The sequence below is a fragment of the Rattus rattus genome, chromosome 2 (genome assembly GCF_011064425.1).
Source record: "Rattus rattus isolate New Zealand chromosome 2, Rrattus_CSIRO_v1, whole genome shotgun sequence".
Taxonomy (NCBI): domain Eukaryota; kingdom Metazoa; phylum Chordata; class Mammalia; order Rodentia; family Muridae; genus Rattus; species Rattus rattus.
The window spans coordinates 170,346,659-170,368,961 of NC_046155.1; the positions used below are offsets into that span (position 1 = coordinate 170,346,659).

The 22,303-nt window shown below is 50.9% G+C and overlaps 1 protein-coding gene across 1 annotated transcript; it reads right to left on the reverse strand.

The window, feature by feature from the left end:
* Window positions 1-16,680: 16,680 nt before the first annotated feature.
* On the reverse strand, window positions 16,681-21,738 carry Lypd5 (LY6/PLAUR domain containing 5). The gene is made up of 5 exons (XM_032896201.1): window positions 21,681-21,738; window positions 18,679-18,807; window positions 17,719-17,895; window positions 17,304-17,450; window positions 16,681-16,940 (listed from the first exon to the last, which is right to left on the reverse strand). Exons 1-5 carry the CDS (start codon window positions 21,736-21,738, stop codon window positions 16,681-16,683), a joined length of 771 nt encoding a protein of 256 aa, XP_032752092.1.
* Window positions 21,739-22,303: the final 565 nt, after the last annotated feature.

The window sequence follows — 22,303 nt, forward strand, 5'->3', positions numbered from 1 at the left end:
GAGGTGCGAGTGTGAAACACATAGAGATACTCCATATGCGCAAACGTCTAGGGGTAGCAGACACTGTCACCCAGCACCTAGAGGACAGGAAACACACAGTAGCTCACATCTTCGTGTGTGGGGCTCAAACACACACGCCCCTGACACTGATCCTGACACACACACTGGTGCACTTGACACTCAGCGTGCCCTCGCACTGGATGTGACTCAAACCAGGGAACAGTCAACGGAAGTGTGCAAGCAGCTTCTATCCAAAGTTGGACATTCTAGGACATTCTAGCCACACACGGCACAGTCCAGGATGAGATCCTTTGAGGGGGAGGCGTGGGTTAGGGGCCACAAGAACACCGACGTCCAGATTAGTCACATACAATCGCCGTACACGTTACATTCCAACATGCATGGCCACACAAACACAGCACACTCAGGGAAAAGGAAGATCCTTAACGTGGGCATATATCCTGACATGAGTAAAAAAGGCTGTTTCCCTGAATCAGACGGGGTGTTACATTCACATTTACACACACACACACACACACACACACAACCTATAGGTAGGGCTGGGAAGATGGTCAGTTGTTAAAGTGTTTGTGCACAAGTATGAGGATCTGAGTTCGAATCCCTAGCACATTTGTGAAAAGTCAGGTGCAGGGGTTGGAGAGACGTCGTAACAGGTAAGAGCCTGGGCTCCTCTTGCAGAGGACCCTGGTTTAGTGTCCGACATCAACTTTGGGTGGCTCTCGATAGCCTGTAACTTCAGTGCTCCCCGCTGACTTCCACCTGCACACACATGGCAAACACAACACACACTTGGGCATGCACATGCATGCACGCACATACACTTGCATGCACACATGTTCACACGCACTCATGAATGCACGCATGTGCAAGCACAAATAAGACTAAAATAAAACAAGTAATTTTAAAATGTTAGGTGCAGAGTCACACGCCTGCAACCCCTGCCCTTGGTTTGGGGGGGGGCGATGTCGTCAGATGCATGGAGCCATTCTAACCCAATCAATGAGTTCCTGTGAAAAACCGGGCTTCCAAAAAATGAGGGACAAGGCTCAGAGGGTTTAAGGGCACCCACTGCCAACACCGAGAATCTGAGTTCAATTCCCAGAGCCTGCATGATGGAAGGAGAGAACTGATCCATGTGGAGTGACCTTGGATTTTCTTTTTCTTTTTTTTAAAAAATTTGCTTTATGCATATGAGTGCACTGTCGCTGTCTTCAGACACACCAGAAGAGGGCATCGGATCCCATTACAGGTGGTTGTGAGCCACCATGCGGTTGCTGGGAATTGAACTCAGGACCTCTGGAAGAGCAGTCGTGCTCTTAACCCCTGAGCCATCTCCTGTACCATGGCATGCACACACAGTGCACATAAATGTAAGGTGCAGAGCAATTGAGGAAGATATTCTTATATCAACCTCTGATCTCCACAGACATGCACATCCTGTGCACCCAACTCCAACACAGAACACACACACACACACACACACACACACACACACACACACACCTCTCACAAGAGACAAGGCAAAGGCACAGGGTGAACGTGATGCTAAGAACAAGATGTTGTGTGAGACACAGAGATCCAAATAGGGCCATACAACAAAGAAAGCAGACACATGGGTCTACACACCAGGGCCTTAAATGTTCCCATGCATGGCAACACCCACGACAGGACAGGGACATCAAGACAGGTCACAAAGGGATCTTGTAACATGGTGTTTCACCTCACAGTCCTCAGGCTCAGAGAAACGCTCAGTCACAACTCCTTCCCACCCTGTGTCCTGTGGCATCGAGAGCTGTGCACCGCCAGCCACAGGGAAATGAGATACCGGTGGATAGACATGTCTGGCACCAATGCAACCCACATAGACACACCCGGAGACTCCCAACCACACACACACAGACACGCCCAGTGACAGAAACACACCCCGTAGGGGTGCCCCACCCCATGGCACACATGATGATCCCACTCAGTGACACATGGCTGGAGAAGGATGGAGACACACCCAGTCACACCCGGACACCACACGTGTGTCTACTTGGAGAAAATGCTGCAGCTGGGGACTCCTCATGCTGCAACCCCGGCATCCCTGCTGGCTTGCTGCCTGGAACTTGGAGCCATCTCTGCCTCCTCCTCCCCAGAAACATCTCTGGACCTTGCATACAACTCTGTATTAGTATCTCCCTCATTTTAAGTCTTCATGGTTATTTTTCACTGTTGGAATGGGACACAGGGTAGTCTGTGTGCTAGACCTGTGCTCACCACTGGGCTATACTGGGGCCCTTCACTGGGAGATTCTAGGCAGAGGCTCTACCACTGAGCCACACCCCCAGCCCCTCACTGGGGGATTCTAGGCAGGGGCTCTACCACTGAGCCACGCCCCCAGCCCCTCATTGGGGGATTCTAGGCAGGGGCTCTACCACTGAGCCACGCCCCCAGCCCCTCACTGGGGGATTCTAGGCAGGGGCTCTGCCATTGAGCCACACCCCCAGCCACTCACTGGGGGATTCTAGGCAGGACTCTACCACTGAACCACGCACCCAGTCTTGTCTTCATTCTCTCATCTTTCTTGTTTCTTTGTTTCTCTCCTATGGCTGCTGTCCTCAGCCTCCATCTCTGTGTATGCACCCAGAGTCGCAATGCCCTTTCTGCCTTTATGTCTCTGTGTCCCTCATCCATCTGTTTCCATCTGTGATCCCTGCTTTGCTGTTCTATTCTGTCTCCTTTTCTGCCTCCGTCCTTCTGTGGTCACCATCTTCCGTTCTCTCAGACTATGAGCTTCCGTGTCTTCCTCTGTCTTTCTGTCTCGTTCTCTCCCCCTTCCCTCGCCCTCTCTCACTATGTCTCCTGCTCCTCGCCTCTTCCTCAGTCTGCATCACTGGCAGGTGTGGACTTCCATTTCCTTCTTAGCTGCACAGAGGAGCTGAGAGCCGTGTACAGGGACTAGGGCCACACAAGAGGCAAACTCCAAGAACAGCTCAAGCCACTCCAACTGCATAGCTTCTGGGCCCCAGTTCAGGGATTTCTGAGAAATGTACACAGACAAATATCGAGGGAGGGAGGAAGGGAGGGGCTGAGGGAGAGGAGGGCATGGGAGGGGGAAATGGAGGGGGGAGGGAGAGGGAGAGGGAGAGGAGGGGAGAGGGAGAGGAGGGGAGAGGGGGAGAGGGGGAGAGGGAGAGGAGGGGAGAGGGAGAGGGGAGGGAGAGGGAGAGGAGAGGAGGGAGAGGGAGAGGAGAGGGAGAGAGGAGAAATCACAGAGGGTCCAGGAGTCAGGTGTGGTATTAAACATCTGTAATTTCAGAAAAGTGGAGGCTGAGTCATGATAATCAAGAGGTTGAGTCCAGTCAGGGATGTGGAGTTACTTCCTGTCACAAAAAACAAAAACAAAAACAAAATACAAAAAAGAAAGTAAACCACAACACAGGTTTTGGAGGTAGAGGTGAAAAAAAGAAAAGGCTGTGGGCGTGCTTCAGTGGTAGAGGCCCTGCCTAGAATCCCCCAATGAGGGGCTGGGGGCGTGGCTCAGTGGTAGAGCCCCTGCCTAAGGCCCTGGATCTTATCCGTACCATGTGCGCGCACGCACACACACACACACACACACACACACACACACACACACACACACCATCATCATCTGGGAAGTTTGGGTGTAGGAGATACCCCAGCGGGCACCGTTGAGTAATGGACGTGTGAAATGGACATCAAACTCTATACTGAAGCTATGAGCAGTTGAAAGAGTCCCATTTTCTGGTTCTTTCCAGCCCTGGGAGGGGCCGAACTGAGAGGTGGGAGTGACTCAGGCCCCAAAGCTTCCTGTGAGTCAGCCTTGAGTTCAATTCTGAAACACAGAGGGGAGACAGGGGGTCTTTGAGGAAAGAGAAGAGGACTGCGGAGTATAAAAGCAGGGTACTGAACTAGTTTAAGGGAAGAAGGCAGGCGTCTGGACCCTTGGGTCTGAAGGAGGAGGCTAGCACTTGGATCCGTGGGTCTAAGACGGTAGGTGTAGGCCTGCACCCCTGGGTTTGGAGGGAGGAGGGTTGGGGCCTGGAGCTCTGGGTCTGAGGGAGGAGGCTGGTGCCTAGACCTCTAGGTCTGAGGGAGGAGGATTGGGGCATGGAGCCCTGGGTCTGAGAGAGGAGGCTGGTGCTTAGACCCTTGGGTCTGAGGGAGGAGGATTGGGGTCTGGACCCTTGGGTCTAAGATGGGAAGGCCTGAACCCTTAGGTCTGAAGGAGGAGGATTGGGGCCTGGAGCCCTGCGTCTGAGGGAGGAGGCTGGCACCTGGAACCGTGGATCCAAGGAGGGCGCTGGCTCCTGGAGCCCTGGGGGGGGGGGCGGGGGACACCTCTGGGTTCTAGGTGAGAATGGGGCTAGATCCCATAGTTCTATCCAGGAAGAGTGGAAGAGCTGATTCAAAGTCCCCAGGACATTTCTTTGGCCGTTACCCAGATGCCCCACCTTTGTCCCAGCCCCATCTCCGGGCCTGGAAGAGACCCAGGAGCCTCGGGGCTCAGCCGGAAGGGGCCAAGGACAAAGGGTTGTTTAACTGGCTGGTGTTAGAGGGAAGTAGGGAAGAGGGTTCTTGCCGGAAAGGTCAGCTGTTGCCCAGGGCATGTACTGGACTGGCAAGGTGAGCCCCAGGGAAGACACCCTGAAAGGCCTAGGCTGGTGGCAGCATAGCACACTAACGCCAGCTCTGGGACTTGGCTCACCGAGGCGTCAGGGTTTGAAAGACTCCCACCTGGTGGTCATTTTGGGAACTACAGGCACTCTGTGGCTTTGGAACAAAAGTTTCTTGTAGACAGGTATCGTGCACCTACTCAATGCCTGACATTGTTCTAAGAGCAGGAGATATTGCAACAAACAAAACAGACAATCCTGCCCCGAAGGCGCGTTCGGGCCATGGGAGAGAGCGCTCAAAATTCCATCCATCTCAGTGTCTGGTATTTTTGCCAGTTCAAAGTTTTCCTTTCTCTTTGGCCTTTTGTCTCTTCCTCCTAGGCTCTGAGAGCATGCATGTGGCATTCTTACATTGCAGCATTCACCTAGTCCCTTCTTTCCCTTCCTCTTTTCCTTTCCTGTCCTCCTTTTCCCCGTAGTTCACACACACACAAAATTCATACCATTCTTTATTTTAAACATACATTGAGGCTGGGCGACGGTGGTGCATGCCTTTGATCCCAGCACTTGGGCAGCAGAGGCAAGCAGATCTCTGTGAGTTCGAGGCCAGCCTGGTCTACAGAACAAGTTCCAGGGCAGCCAGGAAAAAAGCCAACCAACCAACTAACTGAACAAACAAAACCCAACATACATTGACTGGTTGGTTTTGGGGTGTCCACTGGCATGCACGCAAGTGTGTGGAGGCCAGAGGACAGTTTTCCTGAGCGATCAGGACAGGGTTCTCTCCTCCGCCCATGAGTCCCGTGGGTCAAACTCAGGTCCTCGGGCTTAGCAGCAAGGGCCTCTTAAGCTGCACGAGCTCACAGGCTTTCTGTTTTTGCATTTAAAAACTTTTTTGTTTTGTTTTGTATTTCCGAGATAAGGTCTCTCTACACGGCCCTGGCTGTCCTGGAACTCTCTCTGTAGACCAGGCTGGCCTTGAACTTGCAGAGATCCACCCGCCTCTGCCTCCCCAATGCTGGGATTGGGGAGCATGCATCACTATACCCAGCTGGGATTTTGTATGTTGTATTTTGATCGTATTTCCCCCCTCCCTCTTTCCAGTTCCACCCTCACTTCCCTTCCCACCCAGTTTTGTGCGTGCCTCTCCCCCTGCTCTCCACATCGAGTTATGTTTGTGTTGTCCAGAAGCTCTTGGTTGTGTGATCTGCCACTGGAGTGCGGGCGCACATCAGACTCCTCTCAGACCTTCCCTCCCCCAGCAGCACAGCCGTCAGTACCTCCTCCGCCAGGCATTGGACTCTGTGCTCAGTTCTTCTCTCCGTGCTGGGATTTATCCTATCTTGTGCTTATGAGCTATGAGTTCTCTCCCCTCTCTTTCCTGTGAGTGTTTCAGCCAGGGCTTCCCTTAAAGCCACAATCCTCCTGCCTCAGTCTCACGCGTGCTGCAACATCTGGTGTACACTGCTACATCCACCTCTGCTCACAACCACCGTGAGTTCACAAGTGCAACAGCCCTTCTGGTGGCGTTTGCGTCCTCCCACAGCGAGCCCTGGAGCTTTAAAGAAAGGCATATTATATGTGTGCTGGCTGGTTTTGTGTGTCAACTCGACACAAGCTGGAGTTATCACAGAGAAAGGAGCCTCCGTTGAGGAAATGACTCCATGAGATCCAGCTGTAAGGCATTTTCTCAACTAGTGATCAAGGCGGGAGGGCCCCTTGTGGGTGGTGCCATCCCTGGGCTGGTGGTCTTGGGTTCTATAAGAGAGCAAGCTGAGCAAGCCAGGGGAAGCAAGTCAGTAAGTAACATCCCTCCATGGCCTCTGCATCAGCTCCTGCTTCCTGCCCTGCTTGAGTTCCAGTCCTTACTTCCTTTGGTGAAGAACAGCAGTGTGGAAGTGTAAGCTGAATAAACCCTTTCCTCCCCAACTTGCTTCTTGGTTATGATGTTTGTGCAGGACTAGAAAATCTGACTAACACACATCCACTCAAGAGTTCCCAGGATTCCAAACATCACACAGTCACAGAAACCATCTGGAGCTGGGCCATGCCAGAGCAGGAGGCATGGTTAGCTGTTGTAGACAAACTGAAGCAGCCCCATATCCCACAACTGGGGTTAAAACAAAAACATATCCCCATAACATTTCTGTGCTTAGAGAAACCAAGCTTCTCACTGTATCTGATGCAGCAATAACACTCAATAATCAATAAGCAGAGAGTCGCTCTCCGGGCAATAACACTCAATAATCAATAAGCAGCGAGTCGCTCTCCGGGCAATAATACTCAATAATCAATAAGCAGTGAGTCGCTCTCCGGGCAATAACACTCAGTAATCAATAAGCAGTGAGTTGCTCTCTGGGCAATAACACTCAATAATCAATAAGCAGCGAGTCACTCTCCGGGCCTCTCTAAGTGTTTGGACCTAAGTTCTCCTGTAGCACAGACTGGTCTTGAACTCACTTTGTAGCCAAGGATAATCATGAACTTCTGGTCCTCCTGCCTTCGGATGTCACATAGATTAGAGGCACGAGCATACCCCATCTCTCCCACACCTCTTTCCTGTCGGTGTTTGAACCAGGGCTTTCCTATGTATGTATCCCTTAAAGCCACGGTCATTTGCCTCAGGTTCACAAGCTCTACAATATCTGGTGTACACTGCTACATCTGCTTCCTACAGACATGTGACATTACATCTGACTACACACAGACACACACACAGACACACACACAGACACACACACAGACACATACACACACACACTCACACACACAGACACACACACTCACACCACAGACACACACACTCACACATACACACACATACAGACACACACACACACAGATACACAGACACAGATACACAGACACACAAACACAAAACACACACAGACACACACACACACACACACACACACACACACACACATACAGACACACACACACACAGACACACATACACAGACACACACACTCACACATATACACACATAGACACACACAGAGACATACACACACAGACACACACAAACACACACACTCACACCACACACACTCACACCACACACATTCACACCACACACACACATACACACACACTCACACACATACATACACACACACTCACACACACACATACACACACACACACACACACACACACACACACACACACACGGCGCATGGGAAGTCTCACTATGTAGCCCCAACTGGTCTCAAACTCACAGAGATCTGCTTGCCTCTACCTCCCAAGTGCTAGGATTAAAGATACATGTCATCATGTGAAGCCCCTGACTCTGATCTTGGTGTGTCATTGGCTTTATTTTTACATGGAATTTCCCACAGAAGCAGCCTTTTTTGGGAGCAGATCTGCTTGTAGTTTAGCTGCCATCCCTAACAGGCTGCCCTCTGAGCCCTGTAGAGAGGTCTGGTCCTGATTTTACAGAGTGGTTTGAAGAGTGAGTGGGTGAGAGCCCTTAACTGAGCACCCGTGGCCCACTCTCATAACTACCCAGGTCTCCCTGTCTGTACCACTGTGCAGTCCTTCCTCCAGGCACTGGCGTGGTTCTCCTCTTTGTATCTGACTGGCTTACAACTTGCTAATGAACAGGATTCTGTGGGAATATCTTGGTGTTTGCCAAGAGCACGAAGAATTTCTGTTTCTGTCCTCCCAGACTTTAAAGCAGCCACACTGCAAGAAAGCTTAAACTCATCCCACAGAGAGGGACATTGGAGGAGAGTCCAGACATTGTAAGCAAAAGATTCGGGGTGACAGAATATAGCCATCTAAGTGACCCCAGGAGAAACCAGCAGAAGAGTCCAGAACACAGAAGTACAGGAGCTATATGGGTATGTTTGTGTAGGAGTATGTGCACATGGGTGTAGGTACCAGCAGAGGCCAGAAGAGGGCGCCAGATCACACAGTGTTGGAATTGTAGGTCGTTGAAATCTACTGGATGTGGGTTCAAGGAATCAAACTGTGGTCCTCTGCAAGAGCAGTGTGAGCTCTTAGCCAGCTCTCTGACCCTAACCAATATCATTTTGCTTTACTCTTTCTTGGTCAACCTCTGCTTTTCTCTTACGTGTTCCTGCCTCTTCCTCTCTCTGTGTCTGTGTGTGGATTCCTGTCAAAATTCATCTTACCATAGTCCTTGGCTTATTTTTGCTGATCTGCAAACAACACCAAACTCTTTTTGGCCTCAGGTTCTTGACATTTGTCTGTCCTTTTGGATTGGACGAGTGTCCTCCAATCTCCTTGCTTATGATATCTGGACTCTCCTCCAATATCCCTCTCTGTGGGACGAGTTTACGCTTTCTTGCAGTGCGGTGTCTTTGAGATCTGGGAGGATAGAAACAGAAATTTCTTGTGGCCTTAGCAAGGGTCAAGTTATTCCCACTATGAGTTGCTCATTTCTATACTGTATTCAGCTCTCTGCTCAGACATGTGATCTCTCTCTCTCTCTCTCTCTCTCTCTCTCTCTCTCTCTCTCTCTCTCTTCTAGAGGTGGAATCGAGGATGCCATGCAAGCTAGACAAGAAGTGCACCACTAAGCTACACACAGTATCTTATCTTTCTTGATCACCTCTTCATAGTCTCTGCTGTGGCTGTCACTGCCAACTCGAAGATAACAGCTCTGAACCCCCACTGTGTGAGCCCTTGGAACTAAACTCAGGTCTTCTCAAAGCGTTCGCCTTTGCCCTCTGAGCCATCTGGCTGGCCCATCATGGCCGACTACAGGTGTACCCCTTGGATGTACCTGCAAGGGTGTTTCCAGAGAAGACAAGCAGGAAAGGGTATAGAAGCATCCAGAGTGATAAGTTGTGCTCTGAGATCCTCAAGTGAACAAACTTGGGGGAGGGGAGCCAGAAGAGTGCCAGCATTCACCTCTCTCTCTGTTGTCTGCCCCACCCAGAACTCAACAGGCAGCCCAACGCTCCCACCATGCTTCCCTCCTACACGATGGTTTGCGCCATTACAAACCGAGAGGCAGAGGTAATCCTCCTTCTCAAAAGGTGCTTTCTCTCAAGTGTTCTTTCCTAAGAAAACAGGAACGAATGCTAACACAGCAGCCACTCTGGTCATCCTGTCTCTCAGACTAGTGCCTTGTCCTTACACGGGGTCCATGGTGGAGTAAGGTGATCTTACCTCTTTTTTAGTATTTATATTTATTTTATGTGTTTGGGTGTTTGCCTGCATGTATGTCTGTGTACCATGTGTGTGCCCATGGAGATCAGCAGAGGGTGTCAGATCCCCCAGAACTGGAGTTACAGGCTGTTGTGAGCATCCATGTTGGTGCTGGAAATGAAACCAGGACCTCTGTAAGAGCAGCCAGTGCTCTTAACCACGGAGCCATCTCTCCAATCCCCATGAACTTACTTTCTTATTTGTCAATTTGTTGATGATAGAACCCTTTGCTATCTGGATAGCACACAACAATGTTGGTAAGATGCTGCATCATATGTTTTGAGATGGGGTCCCAGGCTGGCCTTGAACTTACTACGCAGCCAAGATGGTCTCGAACTCTTTATCCTCTCGCCTCCACGTTCTGAGTGCTGAGATCGCAGACACGAGCCATTACATCCAGTTTATGTGCTGCTGGAGATGGGGTCCATCTTCCCATGAATGCTAAGAGAGCATTCTACTCACGGATCAATGCCTCAACCCTCATGGATACTTGTCAAAGGAATGCTCGTGCTCTGTGATCCTGACTGGCTCTTCTGCTGCAGCCTACTCCACACCCTTCTACAGGAGGGAGCGACACCATTTCTCCGTTTCCATAGTACTTGCCCTGACCCCTCAGTCTGGTGAGTTGCTGTCTCTGGTCCTGAGAATGGTGTCTCTGTCCTTGGTGCTGACGCCGAGACTTCACCCCTGGGACAACAGAGAGGGTGGGAGCACTTTGGGGGAGGGGCAGGGTCCTGTTTAGATGCAAACATTGACGCACTGTGTCCCTGCGGGAAGACAGACATGAGTGTGAAGAGGAGGGTTGCACTGGCCCCTGTGAACACTGTAGGATCCACTGTGTCTATCCGCTGTGTTTATCTAGACACACATGCTTGCATGTGTGGGTGTTGATTGAGCCGGGTCTTCCTCGGCATCCGGAGGCACTTGGTGCCACCCCACCCCAGGACATCAAGACCCATGGATTCTCATGTGTCTTAATAAAATATCTTAACATTTAACTTATTAGCACCAGTCCCACTCTTTATCTGCTCATCCTTCCATCCATCCATTTATTTATTGTATAGATATGCACACGTGTTAGCCTATGTGTGGGTATGTGATTGTGTGTTCACATGTGTTATCATGTGTGAAGGCTAAAGATCAAACTTGGGTGCTATTCCTTGAAGGCCATCTATTTTAGTTGTGTGTGTGTGTGTGTGTGTGTGTGTGTGTGTGTGTGTGTGTGCGTGTAGCTCCGGCTGTCCTAGAACTCACTCTGTAGACCAGGTTGACCTTGAACTCAGAGATCTGCCTGCCTCTGCTTCTCAAGTGCTGAGCCTAAAGGCATACGCCACACCACCTGGCATCTTTTTTTTTTCTCCTTCCTTTCTTTCTTTTGAAACAAGGTTTCTTTGTGTAGCTTTGGCTCTGTAGACCAGGCTGACCTTTTTTTCCCACCTTAAATATAAGTACTTCAGGGGTTGGGGATTTAGCTCAGCGGTAGAGCGCTTGCCTAGCAAGCGCAAGGCCCTGGGTTCGGTCCCCAGCTCCGAAAAAAAGAAAAGAAAAAAACATATAAGTACTTCAGGTCCTTGTGCTTCCAAAGAAAATGCTTTACCAACTGTATGTAATATCTCTCCAGCCCTCATTCACTCATTTAAAAGATGGTTAGCCGGGAGTGGGTGAGATATTTCTGCAGGTAAAGGCACTTGTCACTAAGCCTGGTGATCTGTCTTCAATCCCTGGGACCCACATATTGGGAAGAGAAAGTCAACTCTCCACCTCCTGAACGTTGTCCTCTGGCCTTTGCCCTGGCATGCGGGTGCCTCTCCACCCTACAAAGCACATCAATGAACATAAGTAAAAATTAAAATGAAAAAGCAAGACCTTAAGGCTAGCCGCAAACTCATGATACTCCTTGTTTGAGACAACATCTTGTCATGTAGCCTAGACTTGCCTTGAACTCGTGGGTGATCTTGCCTCAGCCTCCTGAATGTGGGGTTCGGGTATCCACCATCACACTTCTTCGTCTTTGCTGTTGTGTAAGATTTCTTTTCTCCTGTGTTCTTGTGAGTTTAGTGCCTGCAAAGGCCATAAGGGGGCACTAGACCCCCTGGAGATGGCGTCTCAAGCTGTTGCAAGCTGATGTGATGTGGGTGCTGGGGGCCAGGCTGAGGCCCTCTGAGAGCGCAGCACATGTAGCACATAGAAATTCACACTCAGGAGGTAGATGCAGGAGGATCAGGTGTTCAAAGTCATCCCCAGCTGGGCCTCATGAGACCTTGTCTCAAAGGAGATCCAAAGCAAAATAATACGAACAAAACAATCCCTACGTAAACAATTCCAACAGCATTTGGCCTCCTGATGTGGACTGAGGCATCTCACCAGTCCCCAGCCCTAGATGAAGCGCTACGGACGACTTAACAAAGGCTCAGAGAGGAAGGCTCAGCCCTCGCAGAGATGACCCCCCTGACCCTGGAGACAAGCAGACAGCAATGCTGACCGGACTCAGCAGACTGTAATCATGTTTATTCATTTATATGTCTGTATAACAGTGGTGGAAGAGGAGGCCCCATGAACTGGTAGGTGGGACTAGAGGGAAGGGAAGTGATGTCATTATTTTGTAATTAGACGTACAATTCAGCAGTTTGTTGTTGAGTTGGTTTTTGAGACAGGGTTTCTCCAGTTTCTGGTTGTCCTAAAACTCGCTCTGTAGACCAGGTTGGCTTTGAACTCTTGGAATTCTTCCTGCCTCCGCCTCCCCAGTGCGGAGATTAAAGGTGTGCACCACCATTGACTTTAAAAAGACACAAAGATCCCTTGCCCCCAGCCTCTACCACTCTAAGAGAGGATACAGCCCTCCTGCGGGATTGTTAGCATCCCCACTGGATCCTCCCTTCTGGTCCTCCCCATTGGTCCTCCCCACTGATCCTCCCCACTGATCCTTCCCATTGGTCCTCCCCATTGGTCCTCCCCACTGATCCTCCCCATTGGTCCTCCCCACTGATCCTCCCCACTGATCCTTCCCATTGGTCCTCCCCACTGATCCTCCCCACTGATCCTTCCCATTGGTCCTCCCCACTGATCCTCCCCACTGATCCTTCCCATTGGTCCTCCCCACTGATCCTCCCCACTGATCCTTCCCATTGGTCCTCCCCACTGGTCCTCCCCACCACCACAGGAGAATGCTGTTTTCGAGCAAAGGTAGTTGGCTCCCTCCCCACAGCCCTCACTACCCACCCCAGCCTTTCCTTTTCCCTTTCCCTCTGATCTTCAACATTAAGCAGTCCTCGGAGGAGAGTCACCCTTGACGGTCCCTCCCTCTGTCCCTGCCTTGGTCTGGTCTCCCATCTCTATTTTGGTTTTTGTCGCGCTCCTCTCTGTCTCTAAATCCTTCCATGGCTCCCACTGTCTGTTGGAGGAAACAGAAGTCCCACTCAAATGGAATATTCTAGGCCTCTCAGGCCCAACCCACCCTTTCCATGCTCAGCTTCCTCACCTTTATATATCACCACACCCCAACTTTTAAAAATTCATTTATGGGCTGGAGAGATGGCTCAGTGGTTAAGAGCACTGACTGCTCTAACAGAGGTCCTGAGTTCAAATCCCAGCAACCACATGGTGGCTCACAACCATCTGCAACGGGGATCTGGTGCCCTCTTCTGGTGTGTCTGAAGACAGCTACAGTGTACTCACAAATAAATAAATAAATAAATAAATAAATAAATAAATAAATAAATAAATCTTTAAAAAATTCATTTATATATTTCTATGGAGTAAGTGTGAGCGTGTGTATATGTGAGTATGGCACATGTGTGGAGGTCAGAGGACAACGTTGGGGAGTCTGTTCTCTCCCTCCCTGTGGGGGATCCGGGGATTGAACTCAGCTCATCAGATTTTGTGGCAAGCACCTTTAGTCACTGAGCCCTCTCGCTGACCCTATCCTGACTCTATGCAAGTGGCCCTAAAATCTCCTCGCTTACTGTTTTGTCACAAAGGTGTCTTCTCAGGCACCAGTGCCATCAAAACTGTCACCCAAGCTCCTTTCTGGACTTCCCTTATTGGATCATACTCTTTTTTTTTCTTTTTTCTTTTTCTTTTTGTTTATTTTGAGACAAGGTCTGATGTAGCTCAGGCTAGACACTATCAGACTTAGACCTTGAACCCCTGATCATCTTCCTCCATCCCTGGAGTGTTCCGATAAAGGTTGTGCCCCCCACCACCCTCCAAGCTGATTCACACCCCAGTTTCACCTACCATGAGCTTCCAGGTCTGTGACTGTATCTTTCCAAACCAGGAGGGCAGGGCTGGGTCTGACTAATTGCCGGGGCCGGGACACCCCAGCCCAGAAGAACAGGTTCCAAATGGTTGCCGGATGCCTCTTCCCGTCTGTCTGTTTCTTCTGATTCTGGCCTCTGCCCTGTCTTCTCACCATCTAATGACTGCTTCGAGCCTCCTTCTCATAGACTGAGCCCTTGGCCTGGAGTGCCCCACCCACTGCGCCTTCCCTCCCGGTGAGATCCTCCCAATCCCTCAGGACCTGGCCTGGCTCCATCCGTCCATCCATCACCTCTGATGCCCTGTGATGTTGTGTCAACTCGTCAGAGTCGCCTAGGTGACAGGCTTCTGGGCATACCTGTGAGGGAGGCTCCGTGTGACTTAACTGAGAGGGGAAGACTAACCTAACCGTAGGAAGGAGGATGTGGACTGAACCACCTCCCACTCCTGCCGCATGACTTCTCCACTGCTACGGATGGTACCTTGGGTGGATGGAATGGGTGGAAGATGAAATTAGCCCTTCCCTCCCCAAGTCACTCTTATCAGTTTTGTCGTGGCAACAGAAAACACTAAACACATGCAGTTTGGCTTGAATTGTCCTGTGTGTTTATTTGAAATTGGGTTTGTGGTCATCTACTGGAATACTTAGCCATTTTTTCTTATGCCTGCAATGTCCCCACCACCACCACCACCACTACTGCGGTGAGCTATCCAGGGCCTCACATGTGCTAGCTAGACATGCGCTCCATGACTGAGCCAAGCCTCTGTCCGGACCCTTGCTGGGGGAATTCCCTACAGCTGAGCTACATCCCAACACCTTTTATTTTTAAATTTTGACACAGCGAGGTTACTTCTGCTGGCCATGAATTCATCTGTATCACAGGCTGGCCTTGAATTCATGATCCCCCTATGTCAGCTTCCCAGTGGCTGGGACTTCAGGCTCATGGCCCCTCATCTGGCTCAATCCTTGCCATCAATGTGCTGCCTAGCACGCAGAGGCTGGGGCAAGGAGGCAGAACTCTTCCCTCTGCTCTGTGACTTGTGCCCAATAAATACTCTCAAGTGATGGGTCAGCTTTGTGGTCCCCTGCAGCCTCTCCACCTGCCCCTTTCCCATCAGAAAAGTTTGTGCACTTTTAAAACCTTTTATTGCAAATAACATTCCTGTGGGAAGATGAGAAAAGACAGGCGTGATGGATCCCACATGCAATCTCAGCATCTGTCTGGCAGTAGGTGAGGGGATCAGGAGTACAGTATGATCCTAGGTTATACCAACGAGTTTGAGGCTAGCCTGGGCTACATGAGACCTTTTCTTTCAAAACAAAAGAAAACAGAGACAAAAAGTTTAATGTGTGTGTGTGGGGGGGGAGAAACTGGATCAGTAAGTTCTTAGATCCAATAACTCAACATCTAGACCCCCCCCGGCACCCATATTTCCTCTTCTGGTTACTTGTTCCCAAAGACAGTCACTCTTCTCTCTTCTAATTGCAAATACTAGCTCTTAGCAACCTCCATACGTTGTTTGAATGAAATCATATAACCTGCTCTATTATGTGTCTTTACTATTTTGCACAACACTGTTTTTTGTGAGATTCTTTCACGGACACTGCAGGTAACTGTCAGTTGCCATTGTTCACTGTTGCATAGTACTCCATTTTGTGGTTAGACCACAGTCTTCTCATCCTATTTGACTGTTCATATTTATTTGGGTTGTTTCCAGTTTGTAGCTACTATGAACTGCCCTACTAGTCTATATAGTTTGAGGGAGCATATGGACCAATTTCTGTCGTGGTGATAGACCCAAGAGGGACTGCAGAGTTATACTATGGATTTCAACTCTGCTTTAGAGAGACACTGAAAAGGGCGGGGGTGGGGTGGGGTGGGTGGTGTGGGGGTTGTTTTCCCTTTCCTCTCTCTTCTTTGTTTCTTTGTTTCATTTGAAACAGCCTCACTATGTAGTCTTAGCTTTACTGGAACTCACTTGTAGACCAGGTTGAACTCAAGCTCAGACCTGCCTCTGCCTCTGTGGTGCTGAGATTAAAGGTGTGGGCCACCATGCCGGAAAAGGTCTCACACTGTAGTTCAGGGTGGACTTGAACTTGCAATGTAGTCCAGCTTGGCCTTGAAGTAGCAATCCTCCTGCTTCAGCCTCCTGGGTGCTGGGACAACAGGCTGGGGTTACTGCTATCCTTGCTAGAAGTGGGTTTTTAAGGTGAGTGGCATGTTTTGCTGTGAGGGGTCACAAAAGGCTCATGTATTGAAGGCTTGGTGACCAGGGGATGGCACTATTGAAAGCTGGTTGGACCTCGTTCAATGCACTGGACAGATGGGCCGTTAGGAGGCGGGGCTGGTGGCAGTAAGGAGGGACAGAGAGTAGGGTGGAAAGTAGTGAGTGGAGGGACAGGGAGTATGGCTTATTTTCACGGCATTTTTTTTTTTTTTGGTTCTTTTTTTCGGAGCTGGGGACCAAACCCAGGGCCTTGCGCTTCCTAGGCAAGCGCTCTACCACTGAGCTAAATCCCCAACCCCTTCACGGCATTTTTTAAAGGAGCCCCCACCAGGTGCCGGAGCCATGAGAAGCAGAGCGATCTGGAGACACTGTCTATGCAGGGAGCCCGAGGGACGCCCCCAGAGTGAAGGCCAGTAGCGGAGCAGTGATCAGCAGGGTCAGAATTCCGGGAGCCCGGGGAGGGGCAGAGGACATGGCACCAGGGAGGGTCTGTGTCACCGAGGCCTTGTTGCAGAGGTGGCCCTCGCAGCAGTAGCCCTGCAGGTCGATGGACGTCCAGGGGCTGGTGGTGCCCATGGTGGTGCAAGAGGGCCGGTGGCAGGTTCGGATGTACACGGGCACCGAGAAGTTGCCTGAGTGGACAGTGGGGGCGGGAGGGGCGGGGTCAGGCCCTGGTCCTCTGACACATCTCAGGTCTCTTCGGAGACCAGGACCACAACTCTCAGTGCAGACAAGCCTCCTCCCTCAGACCAGTGCCATGTCTCTTCCCTAACATGCTTGCTTTCTCCTTCAGTCTACAATAGGCCTTTCCCCTTAGATCGAAGACATGCTTCCTTAGAATAGAACCATACCTCTTCCCTCAGACCCCAGTCATGCCTTCTCCCTCAAACTACGACCCATGCCTCCTCCCTCAGACCAAAGCCACAGAGAACCATGCCTCTCTGGTACCTCTGCCCTGAGGCCTTCAGCGCCATCCCACCATCCTAGCCGCTCACCAATGGTCATCCGGCCGTTGCCCTGAAAACAGGCGCTCTGGTCCTGGTGGCACTGGACCCGTCGGGACTTCTCAGGAGAACAGTCTTCAGGGTGAGTCCCTAAGCAGGCATAGCACTCGGTGCCACTGAGCGTCGGTGGGTTAGGCGCTTGGAGAAGAGAGTAGATGAGATTTAGAGCATTGCTCGGTCTGGCAGTGCAGGCTGTGCAGTGTACCGGCTCATGCCAGGGAGGAGCCTGGCATCCTACAGCCAGAGTAGCGCTCAGCGGTGACCACGCCCCCGACCTCCTCCCAGCCCCAACTCCGGAATCCTCCAGCCCCGCTCCCGCCCTCTCTAGCGCCACCCCAATTTCTCCAGCTCCGCCCCGATTTCTCCAGCCCTGCCTCCGACCTCTCCAGCCACGCCCCTAGTGCACCTTGGCTCAGGTTGGGAAGGGCGTCGTGAGTCTTGAGGTCGCTGTTGCAGTAGTCAGTAGCACAACCGCGGACCACTGCATAGTCGGGAGGCAGAGCATCCTGGTTGGTCTGCATAGGGCCGGTAGTGGGGCCCGTCCAGCATCCCTTTCGGACCATTGTCACCAGGCTGCGGTAACCTGGGCCAGAGAATACCAGGCCTGGAGTGAGCCTTCCCTCCCCCCTCGTGCATTTCTTCTCTTCTCGCTCACTTTTGCCTCCTCCCTCCTTCCATTCGTCTTCTGCTATCTTGAGATTGTTTTCTTTTTTCTTTTTCCTTCCGACCTTCCTGTTCTCTTTCCTTCCCTTCCCAGCTGTCCTTTCTCTCCTTGATTTAAAAGTATGTGTATGATGCATGTATGCAGTGCTCACAGAGGCCAGAAGAGGGCGTTAGATCCCCATCTCTGCAGATGGTTGTGAGCCTCGATGTAAGTGCTGGGAACCAAACCTGGGTCCCCTGGAAGTGCAGCCAGTGGTCTTAACCACCGAGCTACCTCTCCAGCCCTGTTTGTTCGTTTTTCTGAGACAGGGTCTTATGTAGACCAGGTTGGCCTAAAACTTGTGTAGCCAAGGATGACCTTGAACTTGTGATTCTCTTGCCTCTACCTTCCAAGTGCTTGGATCAAAGACTTGTGCCACCATGACTCTTTCTCTTTTTCCCTCTGACAAGATCTTTCCTTGTAGCCCAGGCTGGCCACAAACACAAGCGTTCCTGCATCTACCTCCAGAGTGCTAGGATCTCCAGTGTGAACCACCAAGTCCAGCCATCGCCTTCTTCATTCCCGCTCTTCTCCACCTTCCCTTATCTCTCTCCTTCTCTCCTACTGAATATGTTTCTCTTCCTCTCTCTTCTCCATCCCTCCTTTTCTATCTCCTCTTTATTTCTCGGACTGCATATCCTTTTGTTGCCCTCTGGTCCTCACCGGTATCCAGCGTCAAGACCACCTCGGAGCACCCCTGAGGACAAGAGACACTGGGGAGCTTGATGGCACTGAGGTCGAAGGGCCCGAAGTAGGTGTGCTCGTAGCTGTAGCACTGCAGCGCGTGGGCGCCTAGGAGAAGGATGGGGTGTGTTAGCGAGTCAGGGGAAGCTATCCCAGGACCTAAGGCTCCACACAGAATGGGATAGACACACACCAGGCTGCAGCGTCTCATGTCACCATGCCTGCCTGGCATCACCAGGCGCCACCATGGTTCCGGAAGACCTCAGTCATTTACATAAGGGTCTGAGTGACTTCTTTCTGTTCCACCCACCCCTGAAACCATCTACACCCGCGGCGGGAAGAGTGTAGGGTCACACACACCCAGCCAGACCTCTAAGTGCTGACACAGGTCTGTACAAACCTACTAAAATGCACGCGGAGCAAGATGGCTCAGCAGCCAAGGATGCTAGCTGCCAAGCCTCACTACCTGAGTTCAAGCCCTGGGACCCACGTTGTGGAAGGAGAGCATCAGCTCCTGAAAATTGTCTTCTGACTTCCACATGTGAGCTGTGGCATGTGCCGACACACACGAAACCCACACGCACATGCACATACAGTAGCCTTTTTGATTGTTTTGTTTGTTTTTTGTTTTTTTGTTTTTTGTTGTTTTTTTGTTTGTTTGTTTGTTTGTTTTGTTTTGTTTTGTTTTGTTTTGTTTTGTTTTGAGACAGGGTTTCTCTGTGTAGCCCTGGCTGTCCTGGAATTCACTCTGTAAACCAGGCTGGCCTTGGACTCACATCGGTCCCCCTGTCCCATGCTGGAATTAAGGGCATGCAACATTTTTTAAAAAAAAAGAATTTGAAAGTTGTGGGAGAGAAAACCGTGTACAAAAAGAGAGCACATATGCAGCTAGAAATTACAGCAGCGACTGGGAAGATGGCTGGGGTCGGGGTGGGAGCCTAAAGCTTGACCTTTGGGTGTGAGGGCTAGGGTTAGACCTTAGGTGTGGTGGCCTCCCTGTCACACTAGCATAAGGGTGGCAGAGAGAGGTGATCCCCAGAGCAAGAAAGTCAGATGGACTAGAGAAGCAGCACAGTCTGAGACCCTCCTCTCCCTCCCTTGACTTGACCTGGCAGACAGCGATGGAGGAGGATGCCTCATTTCAACCCCAGGCCTCCACACATGAATATACACACCACACATACTACACACACACACACACACACACACACACACACACACACACACACACAAACACACACACACAGCAAAAAGAATGAGGAAAACAAATGATCTCATCAAAGTAGTTTAGAAATCATATATGCACACAGGATATTTAGAAACACGGAAATGAATAGGCAGAGAGAAAACACACTCTAATATCTAAATATACACGGATATGGACATGTGAGCCACAGAAATAACACAGGGACAGTGGACATGTGTGTTGAAAATTACACACACATCCTTTTTTCTTTTCCTTTTTTTTTTTAAGTGAAGGAGAGAAACCAAAGTCAAAGAACTTTTCTTTTTTTTGAGACAGGGTCTTATGTAGCCTAGGCTAGCCTGGAAATCACAGTGTGGCTGAGGCTGGTGGGGGGCTGGGACTACAGTCCTGCAGCAAAAACATTTAAAATGTTCACATGGTTGCCAAGTTTGGTGGCACACGCCTCTAACCCCAGCACTCAGGAGGCAGAGACAGGTGGATCTCTGTGAGTTCGAGGCTACCCTGGTCTACATTGAAAGTTGTAGGCCAGTCAAGGCTAAACAGTGAGATCCTGTCTCAAAATCAAAATCTTTCTGATTGCATTTTATTTATCGTGTCGTAGGTGGAGCAGGGGCATGGGGATGCCACCCCAGGGCACATGTGGCTGTCAGAGGACACGTTTTAGAAGTCAATTCTTGGGGTTGGGGATTTAGCTCAGTGGTAGAGCACTTGCCTAGCAAGCGCAAGGCCCTGGGTTCGGTCCCCAGCTCCGAAAAGAAGAAGAAGAAGAAAAAAAGAAGTCAATTCTTTTGTTTCACCATGTGGGGCCAGGGGATCAAACTTGGATTGTCAGGCTTGGTAGCAAGCACCTGCACACACACACACACACACACACACACACACACACACACACACACACACACACACACACACACACACACACACACACACACATTTCTTAGATATAGAAGTCTGGCACACAGAAGCATAAGTGGTTGCTAACTTGAGGACGCACAGAAACCGAACTGCACCCCATGATGAGCAAATACACACAAATTAAGCCTTGTGCAAGAAGGGTTTGCTTAATATCCTTCTAATTCTTCCTTCACGGCCCATGCATACTCAAGTGGGTAAGTCCCTGTAGAAGAGGGTTCAAAAATGGAGCTAAGGTCCTTGCTAGCTCTGGGGAGATCCCCAATTGCTCCCCAAAATGCCCTCAATGAGGATGTGGGAAGGAAAGGAAAGCCCTTCAGGGGAGATGACAGTGTGGGGATGCAGAGGGGATGAGAATGGGAGCACCATGGTCTTTACAACCCCAAGATTCAAGACAACAAGCCTCCAGCCCTCTTCCCTCAGACCCAGGAGTCCAGACCTCAGCCCCTCTCCCTCAGATCCAGAGTCTAGATCCTAGTTTCCCCCCTCAGACTTAGGTATCCAGGCCCAGCCTTCCTCCCTCAGATCCACGAGTGCAGACCCCACTTCTCCTTCCTCAGATCCAGGAGTTCAGACCCCAGCCCTCCTCCCTCAGACACAGGGATCCAGACCCCAGCCCTCCTCCCTCAGACACAGGGATCCAGACCCCAGCCCTCCTCCCTCAGACACAGGAGTGTAGACCCCTAGCTCTCCTCCCTCAGACTCAGGTATCCAGACCGCAGCCCTCCTCCCTCAGACACAGGAGTGTAGACCTCCAACTCTCCTCCCTCAGATCCAGGAGTCCAAGCCTAACCCTCCTCCCTTGAACCCAGGAGCCCTAGCTCAGGCTCTTCTGCCCACTGGAGTCAGCATAGGTAGGTACCTGTCAGGCAGAGCACGATCCCAAGGAAGCAGAGCAGGAAGGTCCCGGGAGTCCCCATGGCAGTCGGTGGAGCTGAGATCTGACCCTGAGGACAGTTCCTTCCACTCTGGCTTGCAGTCAGGCTGGTTTTCCCTGCTGATCCCCAGGCATCCTGGCCACCCAGCCTGGCCAGGATTCCAGGATCCTCCACCCCACCCTTCTGCCCTCCTTCACGTGGGCTGTCTCCTTCTAGGTAATCATGGTGGGGCTGCTGAATAATAGGGGTGGGGATTCAGGCTCCTGGGTCCTGAGGAAGGCGTTAGGGGCCTGGGGCTTTGACTTTGGGGGCAATATGTATTTCGAAGGTCTGTTGGTATCATCGTCCTTTCTACATTCTGTGACAGTCTGTGGTTGGTGCCCCGAATCCTGCTCCTTCCCCATACCCCACTCCAGCACTCAACACCCACGCAGACACAGGCTTGTAATCCCTGAGGCTGAATGTCCCGACGAGACACCCAGACATCCTCTCTCCAGAGTCTCTGACCCCATCTACTGACTCCGTTTCTTCTCTTCAGCCCCCAGCATCTCCCTGTCACCCTCTCTCCCTGCCATTTCTGATCGTATAGGATGGGTGGCTGTTTCTC

Excerpts from the sequence above, each read along its gene's own strand:
- Lypd5 (XM_032896201.1), bottom strand. The coding sequence starts at position 21,738 with ATGGGGACTCCCGGGACCTTCCTGCTCTGCTTCCTTGGGATCGTGCTC. Across the intron at positions 17,896-18,678 it reads GGTCTTGACGCTGGATACCG|GTTACCGCAGCCTGGTGACA; the intron begins GTGAGGACCAGA and ends TCTCTGGCCCAG. Across the intron at positions 17,451-17,718 it reads CCTTCCCAACCTGAGCCAAG|CGCCTAACCCACCGACGCTC; the intron begins GTGCACTAGGGG and ends CTCTTCTCCAAG.